Below are 26,693 nucleotides of genomic sequence, written 5' to 3' on the forward strand. Positions count from 1 at the left end.
CGGGTCCTTCCGTTTCCCCCCTCCACATTTTTGGAAAGATGCGGCGCTTGGGGTATTTTGTTGTAATCCATATCCACACGATGAGCCACTTCGTTGAGAAATCGCTTGTGACCAGGTCGCTTCTGAGAAAGAGCTATACAGCTCAGTGGGACTTTACCTGGTAAAACAAACAAAACTCGTTTTAATACTCTATGGTTCTTTCGGTAAAGTCACGTCGGTATAAAATACACTAAATCACGACGTTTCGATCGCAAACACAAGCGACCGTCATCAGGTGCAACAGATCCAGCAGGAGAACTGCTGACAACCGCTGACAGCATGTCAGATCGAAACGTCGTCATTTCTTTTACTTTCTACCTACGTGGTTACTTTACCGAAATAACCTAAGAGTATGGATTCCGGCAGTCACGGAAGCTTCAAATCAAGATTAGTTTGAATAGTTGCCGTGACTGTTTTCTAGCCTTCCTCGATGCCTCGAGGGTTGACCATGAGATGGACTCTGCTCGGCCACATGGGCCCGTTTGTCGCCGGTAGTTCTCGTGATGATTTGGACCCAGGATGCGGAGCCCTGCCCAAGCAACAGCGTCATCATTCCAAGGTTTCATTTGTAATCTGTTTATATTGAAATGTGTATTTAATCAGTGCGTACTGTACTACGACTACCTGATTTTGACATTGTTTTGAAACACGGTTAACAGAAGGAGAAAAATACGGACTAAAAACTGGAAAGTGGAGCAAAAAACTGTAAGGGCAGAAAGAGGAACACGTGAATTAGAGAATGTACTCGGTTTATTGCCATGATCCAAACGATTAAGAAAATGAGTGGGTGTTTGCAGCAGGACACGCGCTCGAAAATGCCACAATCAGAATATTTATACTGGAGGAATCCGATGAGCTATAAAGCTCTTGTTTCCACAGATGTCCAGTCGAGACGGGTCAGAATGTTACAACAACAACAAACAAACAATACAAAAACACGCTAGAGGAGTGTACAGTATATTATTGTTATTACTGAGCGATGGCCAAGAATATCATTGGAGTGGCGACCAAGGAATGTAACAAGGACGCCGAGGAGATGATTATTGCCTCGCTGAACCGTGAGAGGCGACGGCATTGGCGGCTTTGGAAGGCTGTCATCCAGGAGTGGATGGACCATGTCCGATGATAATTATGAGAACATTTAAACGAAACTATTTTTATGTTACCAGGTACGGACCACTTGAGCGATGCAGCTCTTTTTCAGAAGCGACCTAGCCAACAAATGGTAGCCCAAAAAAGTGGCTACATCACGTAGACATTTAAAACAGCCAAATACTCTAAACGCGTGTTTCTAAACGTGGAGGCAAGGACCGGAGGACCGGGAGAAAAATCCACGCGACCACGGGGAGAGAGAGAGACACACACACGCAAACTCCAAATATACAGCAGCAGCAGGCGTCAGGGTCTGGGTCGAACCCACGACCTTCCAGCATACCAGGCGAGGTAGTTAACATCTCGCCTCCGCAGCGAATACTAGTATGTACAACACACCCTGCACTCATGTTATGGAGCCATGGCTAGTGAAGGAGAGGTGATGAGATGGCTTCCCCTTTGCCTTCCTCAGCAGGACTTTTTTTACGTGACATTGGTGCCACCACCACAGGACCGTCTGTATCAGTGTTCACTCATTTTCAGAGGGGGTGTCACTTTCGCCCATAAGACATCATCAGTGTGAGGACCGCTACACATTTAAAACCGTTGGGGGTTTGACAGCGGCACGATGATGATGATGATGATGTTAACTGGCGGAGTATTTTCACGTTGGTGTTTATTGTCAGGGGTCGCCGGTGTCCCACGGGCCTTGCGATGAAGAACACTGATCTGGAGGATGTCCCATGCCATTGTTGTGGACAGGAGCTCATGTTTCCTTATTTGTATCTGGTCCAGGGTCCCGTTACAGACATTGCTTAGTCATTTCACACCGCTTTGTCAATCCACTGCTGGACGAGGGCCTGCCCACACCGTGTCGGTCGTGGGGGCTGTTTGACCATACCTCGCCACGCTGGTTAGTAGAGCGGGTGCCAAGCACAGGTCCGGATATCGCTTGCCACTAATTGTTAACCGTAGCCGGGAATCAGAGTTCGTTCACCGATAGAGTCACGTAGGTGTAAAATAAATCACGACGTTTCGGGCGCAACACAAGCGTCCGTCACTGCTTTCTCACCTGATGACGGACGCTTGCGTTTGCGCCCGAAACGTCGTGATTTATTTTATACCTACTACGTGGACTTTACCGAAAGAACCAAAGAGTATGGATTCCTGCAGCCACGAAAGCTTCAAATCAAGATTAGTTCGCAGAGTTCACAGCACCGTGCGCTAACTACTGCGCCATCGCCCCCCCCCCCCTATTCACACCGTCGAAAGGAAAACTTGATCCAAACTCAAAATGTAGCAACAACAGAAACAACCAAGTCCATCGCACTTCGTAAAGTTCTTGATGTTCCGCGGCCGTTTTCTCGGTGTTCTTCTTTACGCTTTGCCATAAAGGGGCCAATATTCAGGCCCTGTGTGGCAGTGGGAAACTCAGGGGCAGGGCCAGTGGAGGGGGCAACCAAAATAACAAAAGGAGCAATTTTTTTCGAATGCGGTAAACAAACAAACAACCCCCCGGTCAACGGTGAATACGAGACGGTGGTGGTGAATATGAGATGGTGGTGAATACGACACTACAGCGGTGGTGAATATGAGATGGTGGTGGTGAATACGACACTACAGCGGTGGTGAATATGAGACGGTGGTGCGTACGAGACGGTGGTGAATACGAGACGGTGGTGAATACACTACAGCGGTGGTGAATACGAAACGGTGGTGGTGAATACGAGACGGTGGTGAATACGAGACGGTGGTGAATACGAGACGGTGGTGGATACGACACTACAGCGGTGGTGAATACGAGATGGTGGTGAGTACGAGACGGTGGTGGTGAATACGAGACGGTGGTGAATACGACACTACAGCGGTGGTGAATACGATACGGTGGTGGTGGTGAATACGAGATGGTGGTGAGTACGAGACGGTGGTGGTGAATACGAGACGGTGGTGAATACGACACTACAGCGGTGGTGAATATGAGACGACGGTGAATACGAGACGGTGGTGGTGAATACGAGACGGCGGTGAATACAACACTACAGCGGTGGTGAATATGAGACGGTGGTGAATACGAGACGGTGGTGGTGAATACGACACTACAGCGGTGGTGAATATGAGATGGTGGTGAATACGAGAGGGTGGTGAATACGAGACGGTGGTGAGTACGAGACGGCGGTCCTTAATAAATAAATGAACCGGCCACGAGGCGGTTCATTAAAGAGAGCTGCATGAGCCTCCGGAGCCGCAGGTTTCCCGACCTCTTGCCCCGGGGTTGTGGGGGTCGGGGGGGGGGGGGAGACGTTATCGGTGGGTGCTGCCCAAGGCCGTAGCCATGGAGTCAACATTGGGGGGGGACCAAATCTTCCAGGGGGTCTGGGCCCCCCCCCCAAGAAAAAAATCTAAATTTGAAAAGATTTTCCTGCCATTTCCTGGCTAAAATATAAAAAAATGCACCAACACATGGGATGGACATTATATTTTTAACAATATTGTCTAATAGTGTATTGTATTACATTTCTCTGTTTTCACTTTTTGTTTTACCTTTTCTTGTTTCATTGTATGTAATGGCAAAGATTAGGGATTAATAAAGTACATCCACAATCATATAAACAGAAATCTGTTTTATAGAAATATATTGGGGGGGACATTTTGAGCATATTTAAATATTGGGAGGGGGGGGGATGTGTATATTGGGAGGGGGGGGGATGTGTCCCCCCCCTCCCAATATAATATATTATAATTACGGCCTTGGTGCTGCTGCACGGTGAGAGTTATTTTAATCGGCTCCGAGTGGCATTCCTGACACGTGCGGAGCGCAGCGTAAAACGTTGCGTTCCGTGCGCCAGCCAGGCTGAGCTGCTGTGAAAGAACCACTTTGTAACATAATTCTGGGTTTGTGGGACGGGGTGGAGGGTGGCGGGGGGCAAAACGGCCGCAACACGTGCTGCTGCTGCTGAGGCTGCTGAGGCTGCTGCTGCTGAGGCTGCTGCTGCTGAGGCTGCTGCTGCTGCTGCTGAGGCTGCTGCTGCTGCTGAGGCTGCTGAGGTTGCTGAGGCTGCTCCTGCTGCCTCGTGGTGCTGCTGGCGTTGTTGTTTATTTTATTTTTTATAAACTCCGGCAAGTGGCACGTCTGGAAGTGAACGGCAGTCGGTGAGTGAGAATCTTTTCGGCATTTGCGAGGCGCTGTGTCTCGCCTAACGCGACGCGGTGGCGTTCGTCGCCGGTTCAACATCGGTGACGAATATCGCCAGCGGTTCTGGGCCTCACCCTAGGTCGACTCAACCTCAATTTATTATCTGGTGCGGTGTGTAGTAAACATCGACATCGGAGAGACAAAGGCGGCCGGGCGTGGTGTTGGCCACCCACACTTTTCGTGTGCCACGTTGGCCTTCATAGGTGCTACTCGCTAACAGCACTTTGCCCCAACAGTCCGTTAAGCCTATATGGGGGATCTCTGTCTTTGTGTCTAGGTGTGCCTGTGTGTGTGTACGGATGGATGTGCGCCTATCTGTCTTGCCTTCATAGGTGCTACTCGCTAACAGCACTTTGCCCCAACGGTCTCTTAAGCCTATACGGGGGATCTTTGTCTTTGGTGATGTTGGGTTTTATAATTAATTAGTGTGTCACTGGCAGAAGAGAGGACCAACTCGTGCTACGTCGGTATTTCGCTTAACAAAGGTGAGTGAGAGAATATTTTCAGTAATCCATGAATGGCGTGATGACGGTGGATGTGCCAGTGAGTGAATGAGCTTGCGTCTTGTATGTTTCTCTCTGTCACTTCACGATACATCTCAGAGCTCAGAGCTCCCCTTTTGGCAGCTGCCCCTGTGCGGCCCGCGGTGACTCGGCACCTTGCCCGGTGCCACTAGGGGACGCTGATTGCTCTGTGAATAATGTGGGTAATTTTATTATTATTTTGTTGTTGCAAATTTAAACCGAGATTAGCATAGTGGTGGTGGTGGTGATGATGGGGAGTGGGATTGTAGCGGTTAGCACAGAACTACAACCTGAGGTCCCTTCAATTGACCTCATACCATGTGCATCTTTTTCCAAAGCTGGGTGGTTTGTAACATCAATCATAACTTAATACTTTACCAATAACAGCACAGGCCCAAGGTCACGAAACGTCGAGCAGTCATCAACAAACGGCACGATCCAAAGTTGTAATAGTGTAAGAGTTAACATGTTTATTGATTTGAGCAAAAGTTATACCACCGTGACCTGCAGTGTGGTGGGTGAGTGTCGCTGTGACCTCGGGAAGCGGTAGTGTAGCGGTCATCGCGCTGCGCTACGAACCGGGCCATCGCTAACGGTCAACACCGGTGACGATTATCTGAACCGTTCCTGGGCCGCCCCTAGATCGACTCAGCCTCAAGCGAGTACCTTATGCGGTATGTAAATATCGCCAGTGGGGACACAAAGGCGGTCGGGCGAGTTGCTGGCCACCCACGCCCTCGTGTGCCGTGCTGGCTTTCGTAGGTGCTCGCTAACAGCACTTGCTCCTACATTATGCTAAGGCTATACGGGTGATCTTTGTCTTTGGTGGTGATGATAGTGCTGGTGGTGGTGGTGAACACTGGACAGCAGACTTCTCGGATGCACCAACTACGTCAGCGATGAATTTAACACTGATAAGCCGGAGACATTTCGTCATACATTTATTACACGCCGCTTAATTTGATGGTGACGGTCGTGATCATAATGATTATTTCCACTGATAACGTGTAGCGCTTTGCAATGCGCTCGCATGTAGACGCTCTGTAAATCTTCATTGTTATTTATTGACGCGGTATGGGTTGTTGATAAGCAAGGGAGAGGTTGCATACGTCAGTTAATTGAGTGACAGACCGCAGGTGTTGTGTTAGACGTGTGTGAGTGTGTAAGTTGGTGAGGAAATGCGTGTTCACATGTGTAATGAGAGAGTACACCGACGGACGCCGACCGGCTGGATTGGCTCCGCTGCATCAGTCATAAGCCAATCAGGATTAAGTGGGTTCACCTGGGCCAAAGTTCACGGGCGGAGCTCAAGGGTGCTCGTGAGAACTATCGGGAAGGTTCTAGAGGGGGCGTGGCTAGAGGCGGGGCTTGGCTCCGCGTGAGATGGATATAAGGGGAAGCAGGAAGAGGCTCGTGGTCAGTGTGGGAAGTCTGGAAGCGGGACGACGTCTCGCCCCCTCGGAACGCCAGCGGCCACATGGCGGTCCGAGGGACGTCTCCTTGCGCGCCGCCAGCCAGCGGTGCTCCGCAGGAGCGGAGAGCGTGAGCGAGCCGTGCGCGGGAAGGAGTCGACACGCGCCGCCCAGAGAATAAAAAGATCGGTTACCATCCGAGAAGAAGCGCGGAGCTGTACAGCCAACATAGCAATAAAGAAAGAAAGGCGCAAGTCAACGTTCATCGTCAAAGTGTTTTATTACATATGTATGAGTCTATCCGTTGCCTTTTGCTACAATTCAGTTATAACTCTGCCATCGGTGTCGTGTCCCGACAAGAAGTTGTGTCCGTTCGGGACTCTCAGAGTGAGCAGCGCATCACGCCGCGTGGTAAAAAATAAAAACGGCCATCAGAATCTGATATCACAGAACCGCTTCTGAGATCCATTTCAGTGACCTCTCTACCCACAATTTTGCCCCCGACAGAGACACGTTTGTCGCATGCCGAACCGACGTTTTGAATTCTCAAAGCTGCAATTTAACCAAATTTGTGATCGGAGTTTATTTTGCGCGCGGTCATTGTTGACCGGGCTGAGACCATCGAACTCACTACGCTTGAAAACCCGGTCTGATTACGGGCGGCTGGACCCCGAATTCGAAGCCAAGATCTCAGCGGTGCCGGCTTAGTCCCGTGACCTTTGAGGCGAGGCACCCCCAGCCACCTGAGTAATGTTTTTTTGTTCATTAACATTCAGGTCGTTATTTTGCAGGACCCAGATTATGGGGAAGGGACGCTGGCTTGGAGAAGGCCCAGGCTCAGAGGATGCTAAACTGCCCCGGTATGCCAGCATTAAGGTGAGGTTCCCGTCTCGTGAACGGGAGCGAGATGGACCGCTGCTGCATCGCCGGGGGGCCGTGAGAATTGGCGACGGCTTCCCCAGGCCCTCGTCTCGCAGCGAATATGGATCATGGCCGGTCCGGCTTCGCGAATGTGCAGTTTGTGGACGAGAAGTGGCATTAGCGGTGAGCACGCTGCGCCGCCGATTTTGGTGACCTGGGTTGTCATCGCGTCTACCCCTCCTTTTAAGGAACGAAACGGGAGGATTTCTCAACTAACCTGTCTGTCGCCTGATGAAGCTAGTTGTAATTACTGGCGAGACGTCGTACTCAGATTGTAAATGTTGTGGCTTGGCTCTCCAACACACCGGTGTGCTGTACCAGTAACGAATTGGCCACGTTCTGTTTACGTGACAAACCTTACTAGTTGGCTGTGTCGGGTGGTGGTGGGTTTAACGACACATTTATATATTTATGCGATATTGGTTCGGGAAGGCCTACGTGTTAAGCCAGGTAAAGCTCACTGAGCTATATAGCTCTTGTTTTCAGAAGCGACCTGGCCACAATTGATAGCTCAACTAAGTGGCTTATCACGTAGAAATTTAGAGCAGCCAAATTCTCTTAACATATCTGAACCAGACCTGGGCATATCCGACGACCGAGGTCAACTCAGCATTAAATGAGTACTTGGCGCAGTGTGGAAACGTCCACACCTCCGATTAGCATGGTTGATGGCTATATACGGTGCAAAAAAAGTTCAACATACATCGCCACTGGGGAGATAAAGGCGGTCGGGCGTAGTGCTCGCCACACAGCCTCCTCGTGCACCGTGCCGGTCTCCACGGACGCTCGCTAACAGCACTTGCCCCAACAGCCTGTGCAGGCTACACAGGGGAGGGGGGGGGGGGTCTTTGTCTTTGGCAGGCGTTCCTGGCCAGCCTGTCACTGCTGTACTTCTGCAAGGCGCTCACGGCTGCCTACATGAAGGGCGCCATCACCGCCATCGAAAGGCGCTTCTCCCTGTCCAGCTCTCTCGCAGGCATCATCGATGGCGGCTTCGAGATGGGTGGGCTCCACACCGCAACAATAACAACAATGGCTCACCGTCGCTGCTCCTCCTCTTTTGAAGGAGCGCAGACTTCCAGTGGTTTATTGTATGGGTCCATAGTTTGAGTTGTGTGGCCACAATCTCAATGCTGCGGCTCGCCTTATAATGTATTTCTACGGATATCTAGCTATCTCTACGAGTTTCTCCGTGTATCTCTGTGAGTCTCAATGGGTTTACTACTTGATCTATAATTGGGTTGCATAGCCACAATAAAATTTCATTCATTACACATTGATTACACCCCCCCCCCCCACACCTTCAATCAAAACATACATTTAGCTTCTCCCAGAGAATATTTCCACCAATCTAAAACTAATCCACTTTATTCTTTGTTTTTTTTCGGTAAAGTCGCGTAGAAATAAGAAATAATAAAATTACATATAATAATAAAATTACGTATTATTATTTCTTATTTCTACGCGACTTTACCGAAAAAAAACAAAGGGTAATTCCTGCAGTCACGAATGCACCAAGTCAAGTTTTTAATCCACTTTATGTCACTAGGTAAGGTCCCACTGAGCTATGTAGCTCTTTTTAAGAAGTGACCTGGCCGCAAATGATAGCTCAATAAGGTGGCTTATCATCGCGTGGAAATGTTTAGCAGCCAAATACTCTTATCACATGTTGTCGATTCTAAATGCGGACGGAAATATCGGAGGACCCGGAGGAAAATCCACGCGACCACGGGGAGAAAGAGTGAGACACGCACACTCCAAATATACAGCAGGCGTCAGGGCCGGCATCGAACCCACGAGCACCTGCATACCAGGCGAAGTAGTTAACATCTCGCCAACCGTGGCGCCTCTGACGATCATCACCTCTGACATGCAGGCCACCTGCTTACTGCTGGTGGATTTGGCGATGGGCTTGCTGGGTCTCCTCCCAGCCAACGGGACTGAACGTGGCTGCTGTGGTCGTTGTGGGCCCCCCACCACCGCCCCACCCCCACCACCGTCCCACCCCCACGTGTGCAGGCAATCTCCTCGTGGTGCTCGTGGTGAGCTACTTGGGCTCCCGGCTTCACCGTCCGCGCCTCATCGCCGTCGGCGCCACCGTGATGGCGGCGGGGACGTTCGTCATGGCCCTGCCGCACTTCTTCATGGAGCCGTGAGTTCGGATGCTCGGGCGGCGGTGAGAAAAATCCGATGATGACGGAAGAAGAAGAAGATGATGAAGAATGATAAAGGATACAAAATAATAATAATAATGAATGACGATAGTGGCAGGCTGCAAAAAGCGTGAGTTTCAAAGGAGATGGGAAAATTTCATCAAGAGCAATAAATAACTAAATAAAAACCATCAGCAAGTTTCTGAAGCACTGCATCGTGGTCCCCTTGCCTTGGGTCAACGTCCAAAGTAAACTCGAGCAAATGTGACCGACTGGCAGCAGCAGCAGTGATTCTGTGTGATAGGCAACTCAACACACTCGTCAACAACACCGCCTTAAAAGAATAAACAAAAAATATATATAATTGGCGATGTTTCGGGAAACGGTCCTTTTTCATAGCAACATGAAGGGCCGTTTCCGGTACATTCGTTCTCAGACATTCATCATCACCGTTTTGACTCCTTGCCAGTGTTGCTGGCGGTGAGAGCTTGTGGGGTAGCCACGAGTCACGGCCTCATCGAAGAGCATCAACCATCAATCACCACGCGAACCCTCCGATCATCATCGCAGCGGCGGCTGTTGGGCCAACCACCGAATAAAGACCGGTCACGCCGCATCGCGCGCTTTGGAGGCCGTCTGGAACGCTCTTTCTTCAATATATTAGGAAGCCACAGAAGTTATGCACTTTTAGATCATCTAGATTTTTGTTGTTGTGTTTAGTTTGTTGTCGCCCCCCCCCCCGCCGCACCTCCGATTAGCATGGTTGGCTACGTGCACTGCAACAGAAGTTCAACATCAGAATCAGAACATTTATACTTGGAGGAATACGAAGAGCTATAAAAACACAACTCGGATAATGTATGTGGCACTGTCCGTGAAATTGATTGGTCCACCCAAGACAGCTTTCCTTAGAGCCTAGTCTCACATGGTGCATACATTATCAGAGTTGTTGTTTTTTGGTTGCATTGCGACCGCAGGTATTGTGGTCAATGCAAACATGACTCCTTGTAAAAAAAATGTGTCAGTTTTGTTGCCAGATAAAAGGGTAAAAAAACAATTATCATATTTTGCTACTGGCAAAGGAGGTTCCAATGGTGTAAAGCTCTTTTTCACAGATGTCCAGTCTGGGCGGGTAACGACGTTACAACAACAATGCAAAAACATTTCAGTAGTGGAAAGTACATCAACATACGTACGGTTACGCTGTTTTTTTTTCTCCCCAGCGGGGCAATTTTGTCACTGCGTTTCCTCGCCATCGTCGGCCAACCACCACCTAACCCAGTGCCGAATTATCCTAGTAGCACAAGTAGCTACTACTACTACGGGCCCCGCACTTTCAAGGGCCCCGCGCTAAATGCTTTCAAGCTATCAATTCCGGTTCAGCGATTCTGCACTTGCTCTATTACTATAGTACTATACCGCCTTCAACTTTTACAAATGACTTGGTGTTTAAGGTTAGCGATTTGTCGTATTATCTGGCTGTATAGCAAAAGAGAAAATACAATTACTTTACTGTGCAAGTAAAACATTTGTGTTTTAATATTTACGTGTTTTTTTTTACAAATTTAGGGCCCCTTTATAACATCATGCTACATGCCCCGCACTGCAGCCACCACCACACCACCACTGTCGTTGGCTCTGCCCTCCCAGGTGTAGTGGGTTCACGGGACACGGAGATGGTGGAGTAGAGGCAGCACTGTTTATTCAAGCTTAACAAGGGTTACACTGGAAGGGGTAACGGCCCCTTCACCCGTATACACTCTGGGACACCCCCTAGGCTATCTAGCCTAGCTCCTGTGCTCCCAGTTCCTCCAGCTACAGGCGCTAGAGGGAGGCTATCTGATCTGGCCCTGGTCAAGCACAGATCACGGCACCCCACCAACCAGACCGACCCTTAAAAGGGCTCCGGCTCTGAGGCTCTGGGGTCGCACCAACGGCTTACCCTCAAAGGGACAGCGGTCAGGGAAGTCCCAGGGTCTATCTAACCGGCCTTCCTTCTTCGCTGGTTCTTCATTCTTGGCCCCAACACACTGCCCCTAGCTCCTCTGGCTCCCCGCCCTTTATACCCATACACCCCTGAGGGGCGGGGCTGTAGCGGACGTGGTTGTAGCCACCAAGGTGTGGCTGTGCGTTACCTTCCCGCAACACCCCTACACAGGTACAATGAGCACGAGGCTCACGGCCACGTGCAGGCGAACCGGACGGCCGGGGCTCTGCCCGCGCACTGCCTGTCCCGGCCAGCGGCGGCGGAGGCGGCGGCCGAGACTGGCGCGCCTCCAGCGGGTACGATGAGCACGGTTTGGGTTACGTACGTACGGTGCGAAAGAAGTTCAACGTGCAAGCACATCAATAAACTTGTGCCAGAGCAGGGGCCGCAGCGACCTATTTCAACAGGGGGAGGGGGCGGGGTATGCGAGATACGACTGTGACACCCCCCCCCCCCGCCTCCTTTCTTACTGAAATAGCTATGGATGTTTTTAACCCGTACGCAATAATATGTAGGCGATAACTGTATATATAGAAATAACTGAAACGACAATGGATGCCCATGGTCATTTATATGCATTCATTAATCATCCCAACCCCCCACTTCTCGCAAGAAGAGAACACGAGTGTTATCATCAACATCTACGCCTCTACTTAAGGAACAAAACGGGTGGACTTCTCCACAAATCTGGCTGTCGCCTGATGAAGCTAGTTGTAGTTACTGGCGAAACGTCGTACTCAGATTGTACTAATTTCGTAGCTTGGCTCTCCAACAAACCGGTGTGCTGTACCAGTGACGAATTGGCCAAGTTCTGTTGACGTGACAACCCTTGCTAATTGGCTGTGTCGGGTGGTGGCGGGTTTAACGACACATTTATATATTTACGCGATCTAAACCAAAAAAACCCCTCTATTATTAACTATATAATTTTTGTTACACCGTGTATTGGGTGTGTGGGTTTTCGTTGGCCACTAGCGTTGACGGTGGGGGGGGGGGGGGGGGCACGGCTGGCACGGCGCCCCCCCCGCCCCCCAGTTCTGGGGAATGAAACAGGACCCAGCGGTGGCCGGGGGTCGTCGTGACCCCCTTTCTGCTGCGGCGCTCCGCCACCGCCGCCACGCTCACCCGCAGGCTGCGCGCGAGGCTCGGGCACCCGGCTCTGGATGCTGCTTCTTGCGGGAAACATCCTCCGCGGGATGGGCGAGACGCCCGTCACCCCGCTCGGAGTCTCCTACCTGGACGACTTCACCCGCCGCGAGGATTCGGCGTTCTACCTCGGTGAGACGCGGCGGAGCACGTGGCACGCGTGTTGCCCGAGTCCGGCTCACCGTGGGGGGCGGGGGGGCGGGGGCTTGGGGCACAGGTGGAGGGCGCCACGGTGGCTGGGAGATGTTAACTACCTTGCCCGAACGGGCGGTGGGGTGGTTGTGCGGTGGGGTGGTTGTGCGGTGGGGTGGTTGTGCGGTGGGGTGGTTGTGCGGTGGGGTGGTTGTGTGGTGGGTGGTTGTGCGGTGGGGTGGTTGTGTGGTGGGTGGTTGTGTGGTAGGGTGGTTGTTTAGAGGGTGGTTGTTTGGTGGGTGGTTGTGTGGTGGGTGGTTGTGCGGTGGGGTGGTTGTTTGGTGGGTGGTTGTGTGGTGGGTGGTTGTGTGGTGGGTGGTTGTGTGGTGGGTGGTTGTGCGGTGGGGTGGTTGTTTGGTGGGTGGTTGTGTGGTGGGTGGTTGTGTGGTGGGTGGTTGTGTGGTGGGGTGGTTGTGTGGTAGGGTGGTTGTTTAGAGGGTGGTTGTTTGGTGGGTGGTTGTGCGGTGGGGTGGTTGTGCGTTGGGGTGGTTGTGCGGTGGGGTGGTTGTGTGGTAGGTGGTTGTGTGGTAGGTGGTTGTGTGGTAGGTGGTTGTGCGTTGGGGTGGTTGTGCGTTGGGGTGGTTGTGCAGGGCATGGTTGTGCGGGGGGGGGGAGCGGTAGTGTAGTGGTTATCTCGCTGCGTCACGGACCTGATGACCCGAGTTCGATTCCCGCTCACGGCCAACACCAGCGGCGATTATCTGAACCAGTCCGGGGCCTCCCTTAGGTCGACTCAGCCTCAAATAAGCACCCGGTGCGGTGTTTAAAAACATCGCCACTGGGGAGACAAAGTCGGCCACCCACCCCTCGTGTGCCACAGTGCCGGCCTTAACAGGTGCTACTCGCTAACAGCACTTGCCCCAGCAGTCTGTTAAGGCTACACGGAGGGAGATCTTTGTCTTTGTAGAGCGGTGGGTGGTTTTTACGGTGGCTGTGCCTGCAGGTTGTGTGCACACGATGGGACTCGTGGGGCCGGTGCTGGGATTCCTGCTGGGATCGCTGTGCTCCCGACTCTTCGTCAACTTCCCAGGTCTGAGCACACCCCCACCCTAGCCCCCCCCGCCTCCTCTTGCATCGCCAGGCCCCCAATAAGAACACCAACGTTGATCCAACGACTACCAACCTTGGCACAACGTTGCATGTTTGCTGGGTCGTTATTTGATAACGGAGTTTTCAAAATATATATTTTTTAACTTGAACGGATCGCGCTCTTTTCATTCCTTAAATATTTCATCCGGCGATAAAATATTGAAACAAATTACGCGCGGGAGCGATAGCCATGACATTTTGTAAACGAGGATAATTTGATGATCACGGATCATATATTGCACAGGGAATCAACGTACCGCCATGTCACAGCACTTTTATATTCAAGCTAATAGGAACTTAGCATCGGTAATAATGACGTAAGGCCACTGCGCCGCTTGTGAGGTTTGAGGGGTTCAGCGATGTGCGTGGAGCGATTACAGCAGCAGAGTATGCGGCGGCGACGGGAGATGATGATTTAATCTTGGAATGCACCACCACCACCACGAAGTATTTGCTCGCGTTGAGAGAGAACGCCTCAGAGGTGTGAGCAAGAACTCCTGATGACGACCGCCTGCGTCGCGATGGAAACGTGATATTAAAAAAAGAAAAAAACATCACTTTATTTTCATTTGTATTATTTTATTGTTATTATTTTTATATTCACGTGATTTTACTGAAAGAACCATAGAATATGAATTCCTGCAGTCGCGAAAGTTTCGAGTCAAAATTTTAAAAAAAGGGGTAGGAAAGGTAGCCAGCACAAAATTCCCACCCCCAAGCTCTGCGACCCTATATACAGGAAGGCGTTGACGGTCAATTAACGAGGGTTTGTACATGTGGGAGGAAACCGGAACACCCAGAGAAAACCCACACGTGCGAGGGCCAACGCTCTATCCCATACAGATAGAACAGGCGGAGTCCACATTTTTTTTGCCGTACCGCGACCCGGGGCTACAGCACCACCTCCTCGACGCCGGCGGGGAGGCAGCTTCGCGCAACATTCGTGCGCGGCGATCAACCAATCCTCGCCGCTACCTCCACAGCGCTGGTTTTAAAGGCAGCCACGTGCGCAGTGGCGTAGCCGCCGCGCCGGCTCAGCTGGACGTGAAGCTCACGCCGGCGGACGCCGTGTTGTGCCCGCCGCACGCCTTGGTGCTGGCAGACCGGGTGTCCCTGCACGTGCAGGACGAGCGCTGGGTGGGTGCCTGGTGGCTTGGCTTCCTCGTCGCCGGCGCTCTCAGCCTGCTCGCCTCGCTGCCCTTCTGGGCATTCCCACGCAACCTCCCTCGGTGAGCACAAATACTCGTGGATCAAGATCGGAAAACTCGGTCTCCCTGGAACTGCTCTTTGTGTGCGAGCGTGTGTGTGTGTGCGCATCAAGTAACCGTATCGACTGCCCCGGTTTGTGCGGATGCGGTTTAGGGTGAGCCATGAGCTATACAAATGAATACAAAATTAATAAATGTGTGTTGTATTTAACACGTATGCTTTCGCGACAAATATCCATAATGCAGGTTTTTTTGGGTGAGATCACGTGAATATATAAATGTGTCTTTAAACCCGCCACCACCCGACACAGCCAACTGGTAAGGTTTGTCAAGTAAACAGAACGTGGCCAGTTCGTCACTAGTACAGCACACCGGTTGTGTGTTGTATTATGGATATTTTGTATTGCCTCAACGGAATTGAATGTGAACACATGACTATGCTGCATCGAACGCGTTAACGTGGCAGCGGCGTGCGGTGCTATCCGTTTGTCAACCGGTCTGTCTGCCGTTGTCCCGAGCAGTGAAAAGGAGCCGAGACGATCGTCGGAGATGAACTCGATGCCCGTCAAGGAAATTCTGCTCACGTCAGGTGACCTCACTTGGGGGCCACGTTCACCGCTCACTTGGGATCGTGCCACCGTGATCACAGTTTGTGCGGGGCGGCGGCGGGGGGGGGAGGAGGCGCGGAACGTTGGTGCAGTGTTTGACTGGCAGACTGAATGAAAAGTAAAAAAAAAACACTTTCTTTTTTATTTTACCAAGTAAGGCCCCACTGAGCTATGTAGCTGTTTTTCCGAAATGGCTCGGCCGCAAATGATAGGCCAATGAAGTGGCCAATGAAGTGCCTTATCACGTGGACATTTCTAGCAGCCAAATACCATAAACGCATTTTGATTCTAAATGTGGAGGGATAAAACCGGAGGACCTGGAGAAAAATCCACGCGACCACGGGGAAAGGGAAACGCAAACTCCAAATATACAGCAGGCGTCAGGGTCCGTATCAAACCCACGACCTCCTGTATACCAGGCAAGTTCGTTAACATCTCGCCAACCCCAGCACCAACGCTTGCAGGGCTGTCTGTACAGAACGAGCGGGTTTAACCCTTCCCGCGATCGTCATCGCGATCGTCGTCGTCATCATCATTGTCTCCGTGGTACAGGAGACAAGGACGAATGTGCCACGGACTTCCCCAGGAGAGGGTCGCACAGCTCGACGCTATCGACGTCTCCCACGTCGCTCATCAGAGGTGCGTATGGTGAACTTCTTTCGCACCGTACGTAGCCAGCCATGCTAATCAGAGGTGCGGGGGGGGGGGGAAGGACAACAAATTAAACAGAAAAAAAGCAGTTCTAAAGAAATGAGTTTTCAATCTAGATGATGATTTAAAAGTGCACAGCTCCAGTAGTCCAGCGACTTCCTAATATCGGAAGGAAGAGCATTCCAGACGGTCGCATAAGCGCATCTTAAAGCGCGCGATGCGGTGTGAGCGGTCTTTGTTCAATGGTTGGCCCAAAAGGCGCTGCTGCGAGGATGACCGGAGAGTTCACGTGGTGATGGTTTACACTCCTTGACGAGACTGTGACTCGTTACTACCCACAAACTCTAACCAGCAGCAACACCGGTTAAGGAGGTTGACGGTGATGAGCAGTTCTAAAGAAATTCTTTTTCACTCTAGATGATTTAACAATGCACAGCTCCAGTGGTTTCCTGATATCAGAAGGAAGAGCGTTCCAGACGGCTGCACATCTGAAAGCCTGCGATGCAGCGACTGATGTTTATCCAAAAGCTGCTGCGAGGATGACCGGAGTTTGTGTGATGGTATGCAGTGGGACTCACTTAAAGGTAACTTTTTCAAAAAAATCTCACCTCCGACGCTCAAAAAGCACCAATGGCGAGCAAAGCAACGCGGACTCGTCGGTTGCTGCGTCTCTGCGCTGCACGAGAAATCCCACATATTGCCACACTGCACAGGAGCCTCCGTGGCATGGCAATGCGCATTACTGAATTGGCCTGCGATTTTCGTGGTGTCCCTGGTGTGTTTACCTTTTGTTTTACATTGCTTTATTATTATTTTTAAATATATATTACACAAATATACAAGTAAATATGTTTTGCATGACCTTGCCTCTGCACGGGGTGCTGTGTCCCCCGCTGGCTAACGCGGTGGTGTCTGTGTGCAGGAGTGACTGCGTCTCTGCACGGGGTGCTTTGCCAACCGCTCGTTGTGGCTCTACTCGTTTCCCAAGTGCTCCAGGTCATGTCGCTGGTCGGGTTCGTGACGTTTAAGCCCAAGTTCATGGAGGAGCAGTTCGGCAAAACGGCGGCCGAGGCGAACATGTTCATGGGTACCTCTGATTCCCGCACCTCCGATTAACACGGTTGGCTCCGTACGGCGCGAAAGAAGTTCAATGTGCATACGTACATGGATGGGCACGCCGGCCTGCTGGGTGGCGACACACACAGGCACGTGGCCGCTGGTGACACGCGGAGTACGCCAACGGCCACACGGATAATGTAATAATGATAAATAATAAACTCGGTTTTCTCTATAGCCCTTTTCGGACGGGCCTCAAAGCACTTTACATAAAGCTGGAGAAAGCCTGTAGTAAAATCAGTTTTAAGACTCCATTTAAAAATGATAACAGACTCCGATGCCCTCATGGACCGAGAGAAGGACATTCAACAATCGCGGGGCTTGGCTGCAAACAAAAAAATATCCGTCTCTAATAGAACAAAGTCTTGTCTTTGGACAAGCACTAGCAACGATGGAAACGGGCAGCAGGGCTCGATCCTTGGCAATGATGGCTGGAGCCTTGTCTGGCAGAGGGACGCAACCGGGAGGTTCACCAGAGTTTGGACGCACCTAGGGGCGGCAGGCATTGAAGGCCAACCCCATGGGCCAAAATGATGGAATGAAGAGGCGGATGAGAGCAGGTCAGAGTTCTTTTAAGAAAAGCGTAATGCCGAGTGAATAATAACGCTCTGTAATCGGTGTGTATTGCCAACCACGAAATGTGCGTTGAAAAAAAAAGATCCCGTTTGGCGTACAAATGTTATCCATCCTATTTATTTTTCCGAACTTTCACTCAGACAAGCGACCGCCTTTCCCAAATACCTGCGCGGGTTTTTGCAGCGGTGCTGTAGACGGCTTTTGGCCTGTGCCGCGCACCGCTCGGCACTGCGTTCGGTGTTTTTGGCTTCGCTCGACAATTGGGAGCTTCTCCGGGAAGTGAAAGTGAACTTTTCCATAATACAGGGGTTTTTTTGGGTTAGATCGCGTAAATAAAATAAATGTGGCGTTAAACCCGCCACCACCCGACACAGCCAATTAGTAAAGTTTGTCATGTCAACAGAACGTGCCAATTCGTTACTAGTACAGCACACCGGTGTATTGGAGAGCCAATGCACAACATTTACAATCTGAGTACGACGTTTCGCCAGTAACTACAACTAGCTTCATCAGGTGACAGCCAGATTTGTGGAGAAGTCCACCTGTTTCGTTCCTTATATAGAGGCCAGTGACGTGTGGTGAGGTCAATGGCTGGGGAGGCACTGGCTAGTGTCAGAACCAGATTTACACACTGAGGGGGGCGTGGCCTCACGGAGGAGGGCGTGGCCTCACGGAGGGGGCGTGTCCTCACGGAGGGGGCGTGTTAGACACGTCCCCCTCAGTGAGGCAGATGTGATAGCTGCCTCACCTGGTGCTTTTTCATTGCAGTTTAATGACGAGACCAGCGAGCCTAAATATCTTCATACACATACGTGAAATAAGTTACCTGGAGTATGGAAGGCGAGGACATGAAATGAAGGGGTCTACAAACATTACATTGGTGACATACTGAGATAGTAACAGGCACGCGATTATTGCCCGCGCTCCACCCAGGTACTGAGGGGTTGCGCAATCAGAGGGGAGGCTGAGCTCGTCGCTGCCTCACCTCTCGTCTCTTCCTGTATTTGCAGCGGAGCTCCGCAAATTTTGGCGATTTTGACGATAAAAATGATTGGAATCATACAGAAATGACGTTTATAACACAGATCAGTAGAAAAATCTTAATATTTATTTTATTTGATTATTCTTTTTTTTTACTTTTCGTAACAGCTATTTTCATTGGAGTACGACAGGTGAGGCTCTGCCTCCCCTGCCTCCCCTGACCGCACATCCCTGATAGAGGCGTAGATGTGGTGACCACACTCGTGTGTTCTTATTGCGCAAAATGGGGGGGGGGGGGATTAACGAATCAACGTACATTTTGCATGCGCATTATGTGAACCCATTCATCTTGTACTTCCATTTCCCTGTGTGCCCCCCCCCCCCCTCCCCTCCCACTGCACAGGAGCGGTGAACGTACCCTCGGTGGCGCTGGGCATGTTCGGGGGTGGGCTGCTGATGCGCTGCCTGGCCCTGGGACCCCTGGGGGCCGCTCGCCTTTCCCTGGCGTCCGGCTCGGTGGCCTGGGCCCTCACGCTCGCCTTCTACGCGCTGCGCTGCGACGGCCCCAGCGTCGTCGGCCTGACCCGCACGTGGGCCACGCACACCCCTCGCGTTACGCGGCGCGCTGGGTGACGCGGATATTCAGGAACGCCTTGTGGATATTAGGGAATGGCATGTGGATATTAGAGAAGGCGGTGTGGATATTAGGGAACGCTGTGTGGATATTCAGGAACGCTGTGTGGATATTAGGGAATGGCATGTGGATTTTAAGGAACGCTGTGTGGATATTCAGGAACGCCTTGTGGATATTAAGGCACGCTGTGTGGATATTAGGGAATGGCATGTGGATATTAGAGAAGGCGGTGTGGATATTAAGGAACGCTGTGTGGATATTAGGGAATGGCATGTGGATATTAAGGAACGCTGTGTGGATATTAGGGAATGGCATGTGGATATTAAGGAACGCTGTGTGGATATTAGGGAATGGCATGTGGATATTAAGGAACGCTGTGTGGATATTCAGGAACGCCTTGTGGATATTAAGGCACGCTGTGTGGATATTAAGGAACGCCTTGTGGATATTAAGGAACGCTGTGTGGATATTAGGGAATGGCATGTGGATATTAAGGCACGCTGTGTGGATATTAGGGAATGGCATGTGGATATTAGGGAATGGCATGTGGATATTAGGGAACGCTGTGTGGATATTAAGGCACGCTGTGTGGATATTAAGGAACGCTTTGTGGATATTAGGGAATGGCATGTGGATATTAAGGAACGCTGTGTGGATATTAGGGAATGGCATGTGGATATTAGAGAAGGCGGTGTGGATATTCAGGAACGCCTTGTGGATATTAAGGAACGCTGTGTGGATACTCCGAAATGCCGTGTGGCTATTAGGGAATGCCGTGTGGAGGTTACAGAGCGCCGTGTGAAGATTAGGCAATGCCGTGTGGATATTGGGGAACGCCGTCGAGAGGGGCTCTTACGGATCTCCGACCCCCGCAGGCCGCTGCTGGCTAGCCACGCGGGAGCGCGGGCCACCGGCTGCCCCGGCGCATGCGAGTGCCGGGGGGACGCGTGGGAGCCCGTGTGCGGCTGGGACGGCCTCTCCTACCTCTCGCCGTGCCTGGCCGGATGTAATGCCACCGTCGCCGGCATCTCCACCCAGGGCGGAACGGCGCCGGTGAGCGCGTGCGTACGTGCAGTGCGTAACGTGAACGGGGAACACGTACGCACGCACGTGTGTTCGTGCACATATGTACAGTCTGTTCTCCTATAATGCGGTAGTAGTTGCGTTCCTGAAGAGCATTGTGTTGTGGAAAAATCGCGTTATAATAAATGATATATAACATAGCGGGTAAAGCACAGTTCGTGATGACACGACAGGTGCGTCCGCAGGCTGAACAAAGACTGAGGCGCGTGGGTAACTTCTAGAAGAATCCAGCAGCATCCCGCCTTGTGCGCTGCTGTGCCGAGGCAGCCGTACAACCGCTTATTCCTACTCGCGCGATGTACTTCTGTTCACTCGATCGCGTTATATCATGTCTGTCAACCCATACAGTTTACCCATTTTATTGTAGAGGGAAAGTGAGTTTTCAGGTCCATACGGCATACGGCCGTTTCAATACGGGCAAAAAAATTATAATTATTTGTGTCTATTTGTGTTGTGTTTCTCCCTTGTGATGGGACTTTGTAGGATGAACGTTGAGATGTATAAGGGGCACGGTGTGACCAATAAGGTCTGAATTGGTCTGTAATAAGGTAGGGCACTGATAAGGGGTTGCCAGGTATGGTTATATCCAATTTAGATCCGCGTTATTAACAAATGTGTTTCTTTAAATACATCATGCGCGTTGTATCCAAGTCGTTTTAGTTTCTCTCGGAAGCAAAACGAAAATGCGTGCAGTCCATTCCAAATTTGCGTGATTCTCTTTTTTTTTAAACCCCATTTCCACGTGAGTTGTGGCGAAACCTGTGGATCTGGAGGAAGGGAGCACGTTCTACATCCGAGTTGCGTGTACCCCCCCAACCCACCCCCCCCCCCCACCGCTGGCAGGTATTCACGGACTGCGCGTGTGTTGGTGGTAGCGGAGGACGAGCCACGCCGGGGCTGTGCGCTCGCACCGCCTCTTGCGACCGCAGCTTCCACATGTTCCTGGGGGTCACGGTGGCGTCGTCGTTCATCTACGCTCTGGGCTCCACGCCGGCTTACTTCATATTTCTCCGGTGCGAGATCCGTGCGGCCCTTAGAGTGTAGCCGCGGTTTTTAGCCGGGCGGTGGCGGTGGCGCACGCCTGTAATCCAGCACAGTGGAGGCGAGGGGTTGGTGGACCGCCGCACTAAACGTTGTGCGACTGCCTTCCCTGTGGGTGTCAAGGTGGAGCCGTACCCTGGCCTGCCAGGAGAAGGCGCTACAGCAGAAATGTGGACCCCCCCCCCCCCCCCAACGCGTTTCCATCTGCGTGGGATAGAGCGTTGCCCCCTCGCACGTGTGGGTTTTCTCCGGGTGCTCCAGATTCCACCCGCATGTAAGCACTCATCAATTGGCTGATTATACGTCAATATCAGGATTCTTTATTTAGATTTAAGGAATCCAATAAGCTATGAAGCTCTTTTTCACAGATGTCCAGTAATATATAGAGGACCGCAGAGCTTGAGCGGTGCCAGCCGATTGCCTGACTTCCTTCCGCTTGCCTGCGGTCCCTCATGTGTCCAAGTACTCTCTCGCTTCTTGGGTGAGCGAATACTGTGCGGCACATTATACGTTGAAATTATCATTTATTACGTAGGTAAAGAAAACATTAAAATAAATGAAATCACGACGTTTCGGGCGCAACACAAGCGACTTTACTGAAAGAACCAAGAGTATGGATCATTGCAGTCACGAAAACTTCAAATCTAGAATGATCATTTGTTATTAAAGGGGGGAGCATATGGGGGGGGGGGGTAGGAATAGCAGGATTTTCATGATGAAATTCAGATTTGATATTCAGTCGAGTCAAGATCTTTGGGGGATGGGAATTGAATTTCAGAGGTGTTTTCTGTGGAATGAGTTCGGTAGATGGTCGTTCACTCGATCAACCATTGTTTGAAGTTCAAATTCGCAGTGGATTAATCATGAATGACTGATGATGATGAAGATTTTTTGATCAAGATTGATCGGCACGCGGCTTTGCGACTTTTATTGTAGACCACCTCGGAACGCCGCTGCATAAAAGCCACGTTGTGCCGTCTATCGTTTGCTCAGGAGCGTGAATAGCGAGCTGAAGTCGTTTGCACTGGGGCTGCAGACCATGGTTACACGCACCTTGGGTGAGTGGCACCTTCACCATCGCCCTGCAACCACATCACACTGAAGTGACCCTCATCGACATAGAAGCTGCTATATATCCCACGTAATAAGCCACTTCGTTGAGGTATTATTCGTGGCCAGGTCACTTCTGCGAAAGAAGCCGTTGGCTCAGTGGGCTTTTACCTGGTAAGATAAAAAAATATAGTTTCGTTTTATTTGTCATTTTGTTGTGATTTGACAATTGTTTTTTTTACCCTTTTATCTGGCAACAAAACTGACACCTTTTTTACAAGGAGTCATGTTTACATTGACCACAATACCTGCGGTCGGAACGCAAACAAAAAACAACAACTCTGATAATGTATGTGGCACTGTCCTTGAAATTGATTGGTCCACACCCGAGACAGCTTTCTTTAGAGCCTCGTCTCACATGGTGTTGGACCAGAAGACGCCAAAAGGCGCTCAACTCAAAGACAATGCACCATCAGAGTATGAGAGCTCGGGTGTAAGCATTTACACCATTGGAAACCTCATTTGCCAGTAACTGTCTCGGGTGTGGACCAATCAATTTCAAGGACAGTGCATTCATTATCAGAGTTGTTGTTTTTTGTTTGCATTCCAACCGCAGGTATTGTGGTCAATGTAAACATGACTCCTTGTAAAAAAAGGTGTCAGTTTTGTTGCCAGATAAAAGGGTAAAAAAACAATTATCATATTTTGTTACTGGCAAATGAGGTTTCCAATGTTGTTGTGATTTGTTTACCTTCCCCATACTTCGCACGCCTAAGGTGTTTTTGTATTGTTTGTTTATGTAACGTTGTGACCCTGTGCCCCTACTTGGGCATCTGTCAAAAAAGAGCTTTGAAGCTTAATGGATTCCTCCAGTATAAATAAATATCCACAATACAGGTTTTTTGGAGTTAGATCGGGTAAATATATAAATGTGTCGTTAAACCCGCCACCACCCGACACAGCCAACTAGTAAGGGTTGTCACGTCAACAGAACGTGGCCAATTCGTTACTAGTACAGCACACCCGTGTATTGGAGAGTCAATGGACAACATTTACAATATTGAGTACGACGTTTCGCCAGTAATTACCACTAGCTTCATCAGACGACAGCCAGATTTGTGCAGTCCTGTTTTGTTCCATAAATAGAGGCGTAGATGTGATAACAACACTTGTGGTGTGTTCTTCTTGCGCGAAGTGGGGATAACGTCGTACTCAGATTGTAAATGTTGTGGCTTGGCTCTCCAACACACAACCGGTGTGCTGTACTAGTAGCGAATTGGCACGTTCTGTTTACGTGACAAATCTTACTGGTTGGCTGTGTCCGGTGGTGGCGGGTTTAACGACACATTTATATATTTACGCGATCTAACCCCCCCCCCCCAAAAACCTGTATTATGGGTGATATTGGTTGCAAAAGCCTACGAGTTCAATAAATAAACCTATACTCTGATTTCCATCGTCCTGCAGCCACATCACCCTGAATGCCCCATAATCTACATCGAAGATATAGAAGCTTAAGAGGCTTTCAGGCTGGTCAGCACTTCGATTGGAGGCCATCAGATGGTAGACCACCAGCGCTTGCCAAGTGTTGGAGGCATGAGCCCGCGAGGTTGTGGCCAGGAGATGATCCCTGCTGGAGTTGTCACCCCCTCGTATGCGTGGTGGGTTTTCGAAACGTTCTCCGCTTTCCTCCCACACGAAGCCAAATTCTCGTTAACAGTATTCACGGTCAAACATCCCAATATAGCAGGAACCTTTATGAAAATGTTGAGACTCAGTGAGGCTTTCCTGGCTAAATCTAATTATTTTAACAGTGAGTTTTGACACACGCCATTTGTCGACTCACCTGGGATCGGAGGAATGGTGATGAATCATTGTACCGCTATTGACAAAACATCGATTTCCTTACCCCACACTATGTACGCTGAACTTCTTTCGCACCGTACGTAGCCAACCGAGCTAACCGGAGGCGCTTTTCAAAGCGTGCGACGTTAATAATAATCCTCAAAATTGACAAATCACTGGGGTTGTTTACACGGCTGACCGCTGCGTGCGCGCGACCTTTTGGCGCTTGGCTTCTCTCCGATGCCGCCCAGCCGGAATCCCCGCGCCGATCCTCTACGGGGTCGCCATCGACTCCTCGTGCACCAAGTGGGGGCGCGGCACGTGCGGCCTCAGCGGCGTGTGCCAGCTCTACGACACGGACGCCTTCCGGTGAGGAAGCCCACCGCACGCCGGCAGCAACGCGGGAGAAAGTGGCAGTGACGGCGGTGGTTCGCGTGCCGTGTTGTGAACCTCTCAATCCAGGTTCAGTTCCCTGGCTAAGGTCTTGAGTATGATCTTGATTGCTTAGATTTAGATGGAATTTGCTGCTACGCGTTTCCACACGATGAGCCACTTCGTTGAGCTATCATTTGTGGCCAGGTCGCTTCTAAAGGAGAAGATAATAGCTCAGTGGACTTTTATCTGGAAAGATTTTTAAAAATAGTTTCGTTTTATTTGCATGTTTTTTAAAAGTTATTTGTTCATAATTTGCACTTCTATCTGTTTTTTGTATTGTTTGTTGTTTTAACGTTATGACCCGCCCCTACTGAACATCTGTAAAACAAAGAGCATCATAGCTTATCGGATTCCTCCAATATAATCTGATTCAGATTATCTCTTGATTGAGACAAATTAGTCTATCTCGGTCTCCTGGTTGAACAAAATATAATTTTCAAACTAAACTAAACTTAAATAAACATTATATTCCAGTATTATACAGTAGTTTATTTTCATGCTATACTTATGTTACTAAAATACCGATATATTACTATGTTATGCTATTTTTGCAATGTCAACATTTGTTCAAATAAAGCGTTTATTTACTTTTTTTTACACTCCGGGAAAGGGATGTTCGATGTGCTGCTGGTGGTGGTGGTGGTGATGTTGTGATTGCGACGGGTGATGATGATGATGATGATCCCGGCGATTTTGATAACGACGATGGCGTTTTTGTGTTTCAGGTGGATTTACCTGACCCTCACGTTCGTGCTGCGCGCCGCGTCCCTTGCTCTGTTCGCTGTTGGATGCGGCCTCCTACAGCAGCAGCCCAAACGATGCAGCATGCCCTAAGCAGCATCAAGATCTACAACACAAAGCCAACGCCATGGTTACTATTCCCCCGTGAACTTCACGCGTTGAATCCGTAAACCATGGTTGAGGACTCGGTCTGCAACACTGACTGTTTTCTCCCATGCGATTGTGTTCAAACATCACGCTGCAGGTCACAACAACACACACACAATCACTCACCACACTGCAGGTCACAACAACACACACACAATCACTCACCACACTGCAGGTCACAACAACACACACACAACCACTCACCACACTGCAGGTCACAACAACACAGACACACACACTAACCACACTGCAGGTCACATCAACACACAACCACTCACCACACTGCAGGTCACAACAACACACACACACTAACCACACTGCAGGTCACAACAGCACACACACCACACTGCAGGTCACAACAACACACACACAACCACTCACCACACTGCAGGTCACAACAACACACACAACCACTCACCACACTGCAGGTCACAACAACACACACACAACCACTCACCACACTGCAGGTCACAACAGCACACACACAACCACTCACCACACTGCAGGTCACAACAGCACACACACAACAACTCAACACACTGCAAGGTCACAAGACTCACCACACACACTAACCACACTGCAGGTCACAACAACACACACACACTCATCACACTGCATGTCACAACAACACACACACAACCACTCAACACACTGCAGGTCACAACACTCACCACACACACTAACCACACTGCATGTCACAACAACACACACAACCACTCACCACACTGCAGGTCACAACAACACACACACAGCCACTCACCACACTGCAGGTCACATCAACACACACACACTCATCACACTGCATGTCACAACAACACTCACCCACTCA

The 26,693-nt window shown here is 50.4% G+C and overlaps 1 protein-coding gene across 2 annotated transcripts; it reads left to right on the top strand.

Moving 5' to 3' along the window:
• Window positions 1-4,040: 4,040 nt before the first annotated feature.
• On the top strand, window positions 4,041-26,094 carry LOC116950512 (solute carrier organic anion transporter family member 1C1-like). Of its 2 annotated transcripts, XM_032968342.2 has the most exons (17): window positions 4,041-4,281; window positions 7,052-7,136; window positions 8,043-8,184; window positions 9,201-9,333; window positions 11,493-11,617; window positions 12,453-12,599; window positions 13,603-13,689; window positions 14,851-14,977; window positions 15,478-15,545; window positions 16,117-16,203; window positions 17,138-17,302; window positions 19,292-19,478; window positions 20,398-20,575; window positions 21,449-21,618; window positions 22,640-22,704; window positions 24,793-24,910; window positions 25,702-26,094. In XM_032968342.2, the coding sequence occupies exons 2-17, from the start codon at window positions 7,062-7,064 to the stop codon at window positions 25,808-25,810; spliced, it is 1,983 nt and encodes a 660-aa protein (XP_032824233.1). In that variant the 5' UTR covers window positions 4,041-4,281; window positions 7,052-7,061; the 3' UTR covers window positions 25,811-26,094. The 2 variants fall into 2 exon arrangements, with proteins under 2 accessions (XP_032824233.1, XP_075928999.1); XM_076072884.1 differs by lacking the exons at window positions 4,041-4,281; window positions 7,052-7,136; window positions 8,043-8,184 and having other exon boundaries at window positions 9,209-9,333; window positions 14,592-14,977.
• The last annotated feature ends 599 nt before the right edge of the window (window positions 26,095-26,693 follow it).

The sequence above is a fragment of the Petromyzon marinus genome, chromosome 39 (genome assembly GCF_048934315.1).
Source record: "Petromyzon marinus isolate PM22_M1 ecotype Great Lakes invasive population chromosome 39, UKy_Petmar_22M1.pri1.0, whole genome shotgun sequence".
NCBI lineage: Eukaryota > Metazoa > Chordata > Hyperoartia > Petromyzontiformes > Petromyzontidae > Petromyzon > Petromyzon marinus.

Bases quoted from the DNA above. Each gene is read 5' to 3' on its own strand.
- LOC116950512 (XM_032968342.2), top strand. From the start codon at position 7,062: ATGGGGAAGGGACGCTGGCTTGGAGAAGGCCCAGGCTCAGAGGATGCT. The intron at 9,334-11,492 runs GTGAGTTCGGAT...ACCCCTACACAG, and splicing joins CCGCACTTCTTCATGGAGCC to GTACAATGAGCACGAGGCTC. The intron at 16,204-17,137 runs GTGCGTATGGTG...GTCTGTGTGCAG, and splicing joins TCCCACGTCGCTCATCAGAG to GAGTGACTGCGTCTCTGCAC.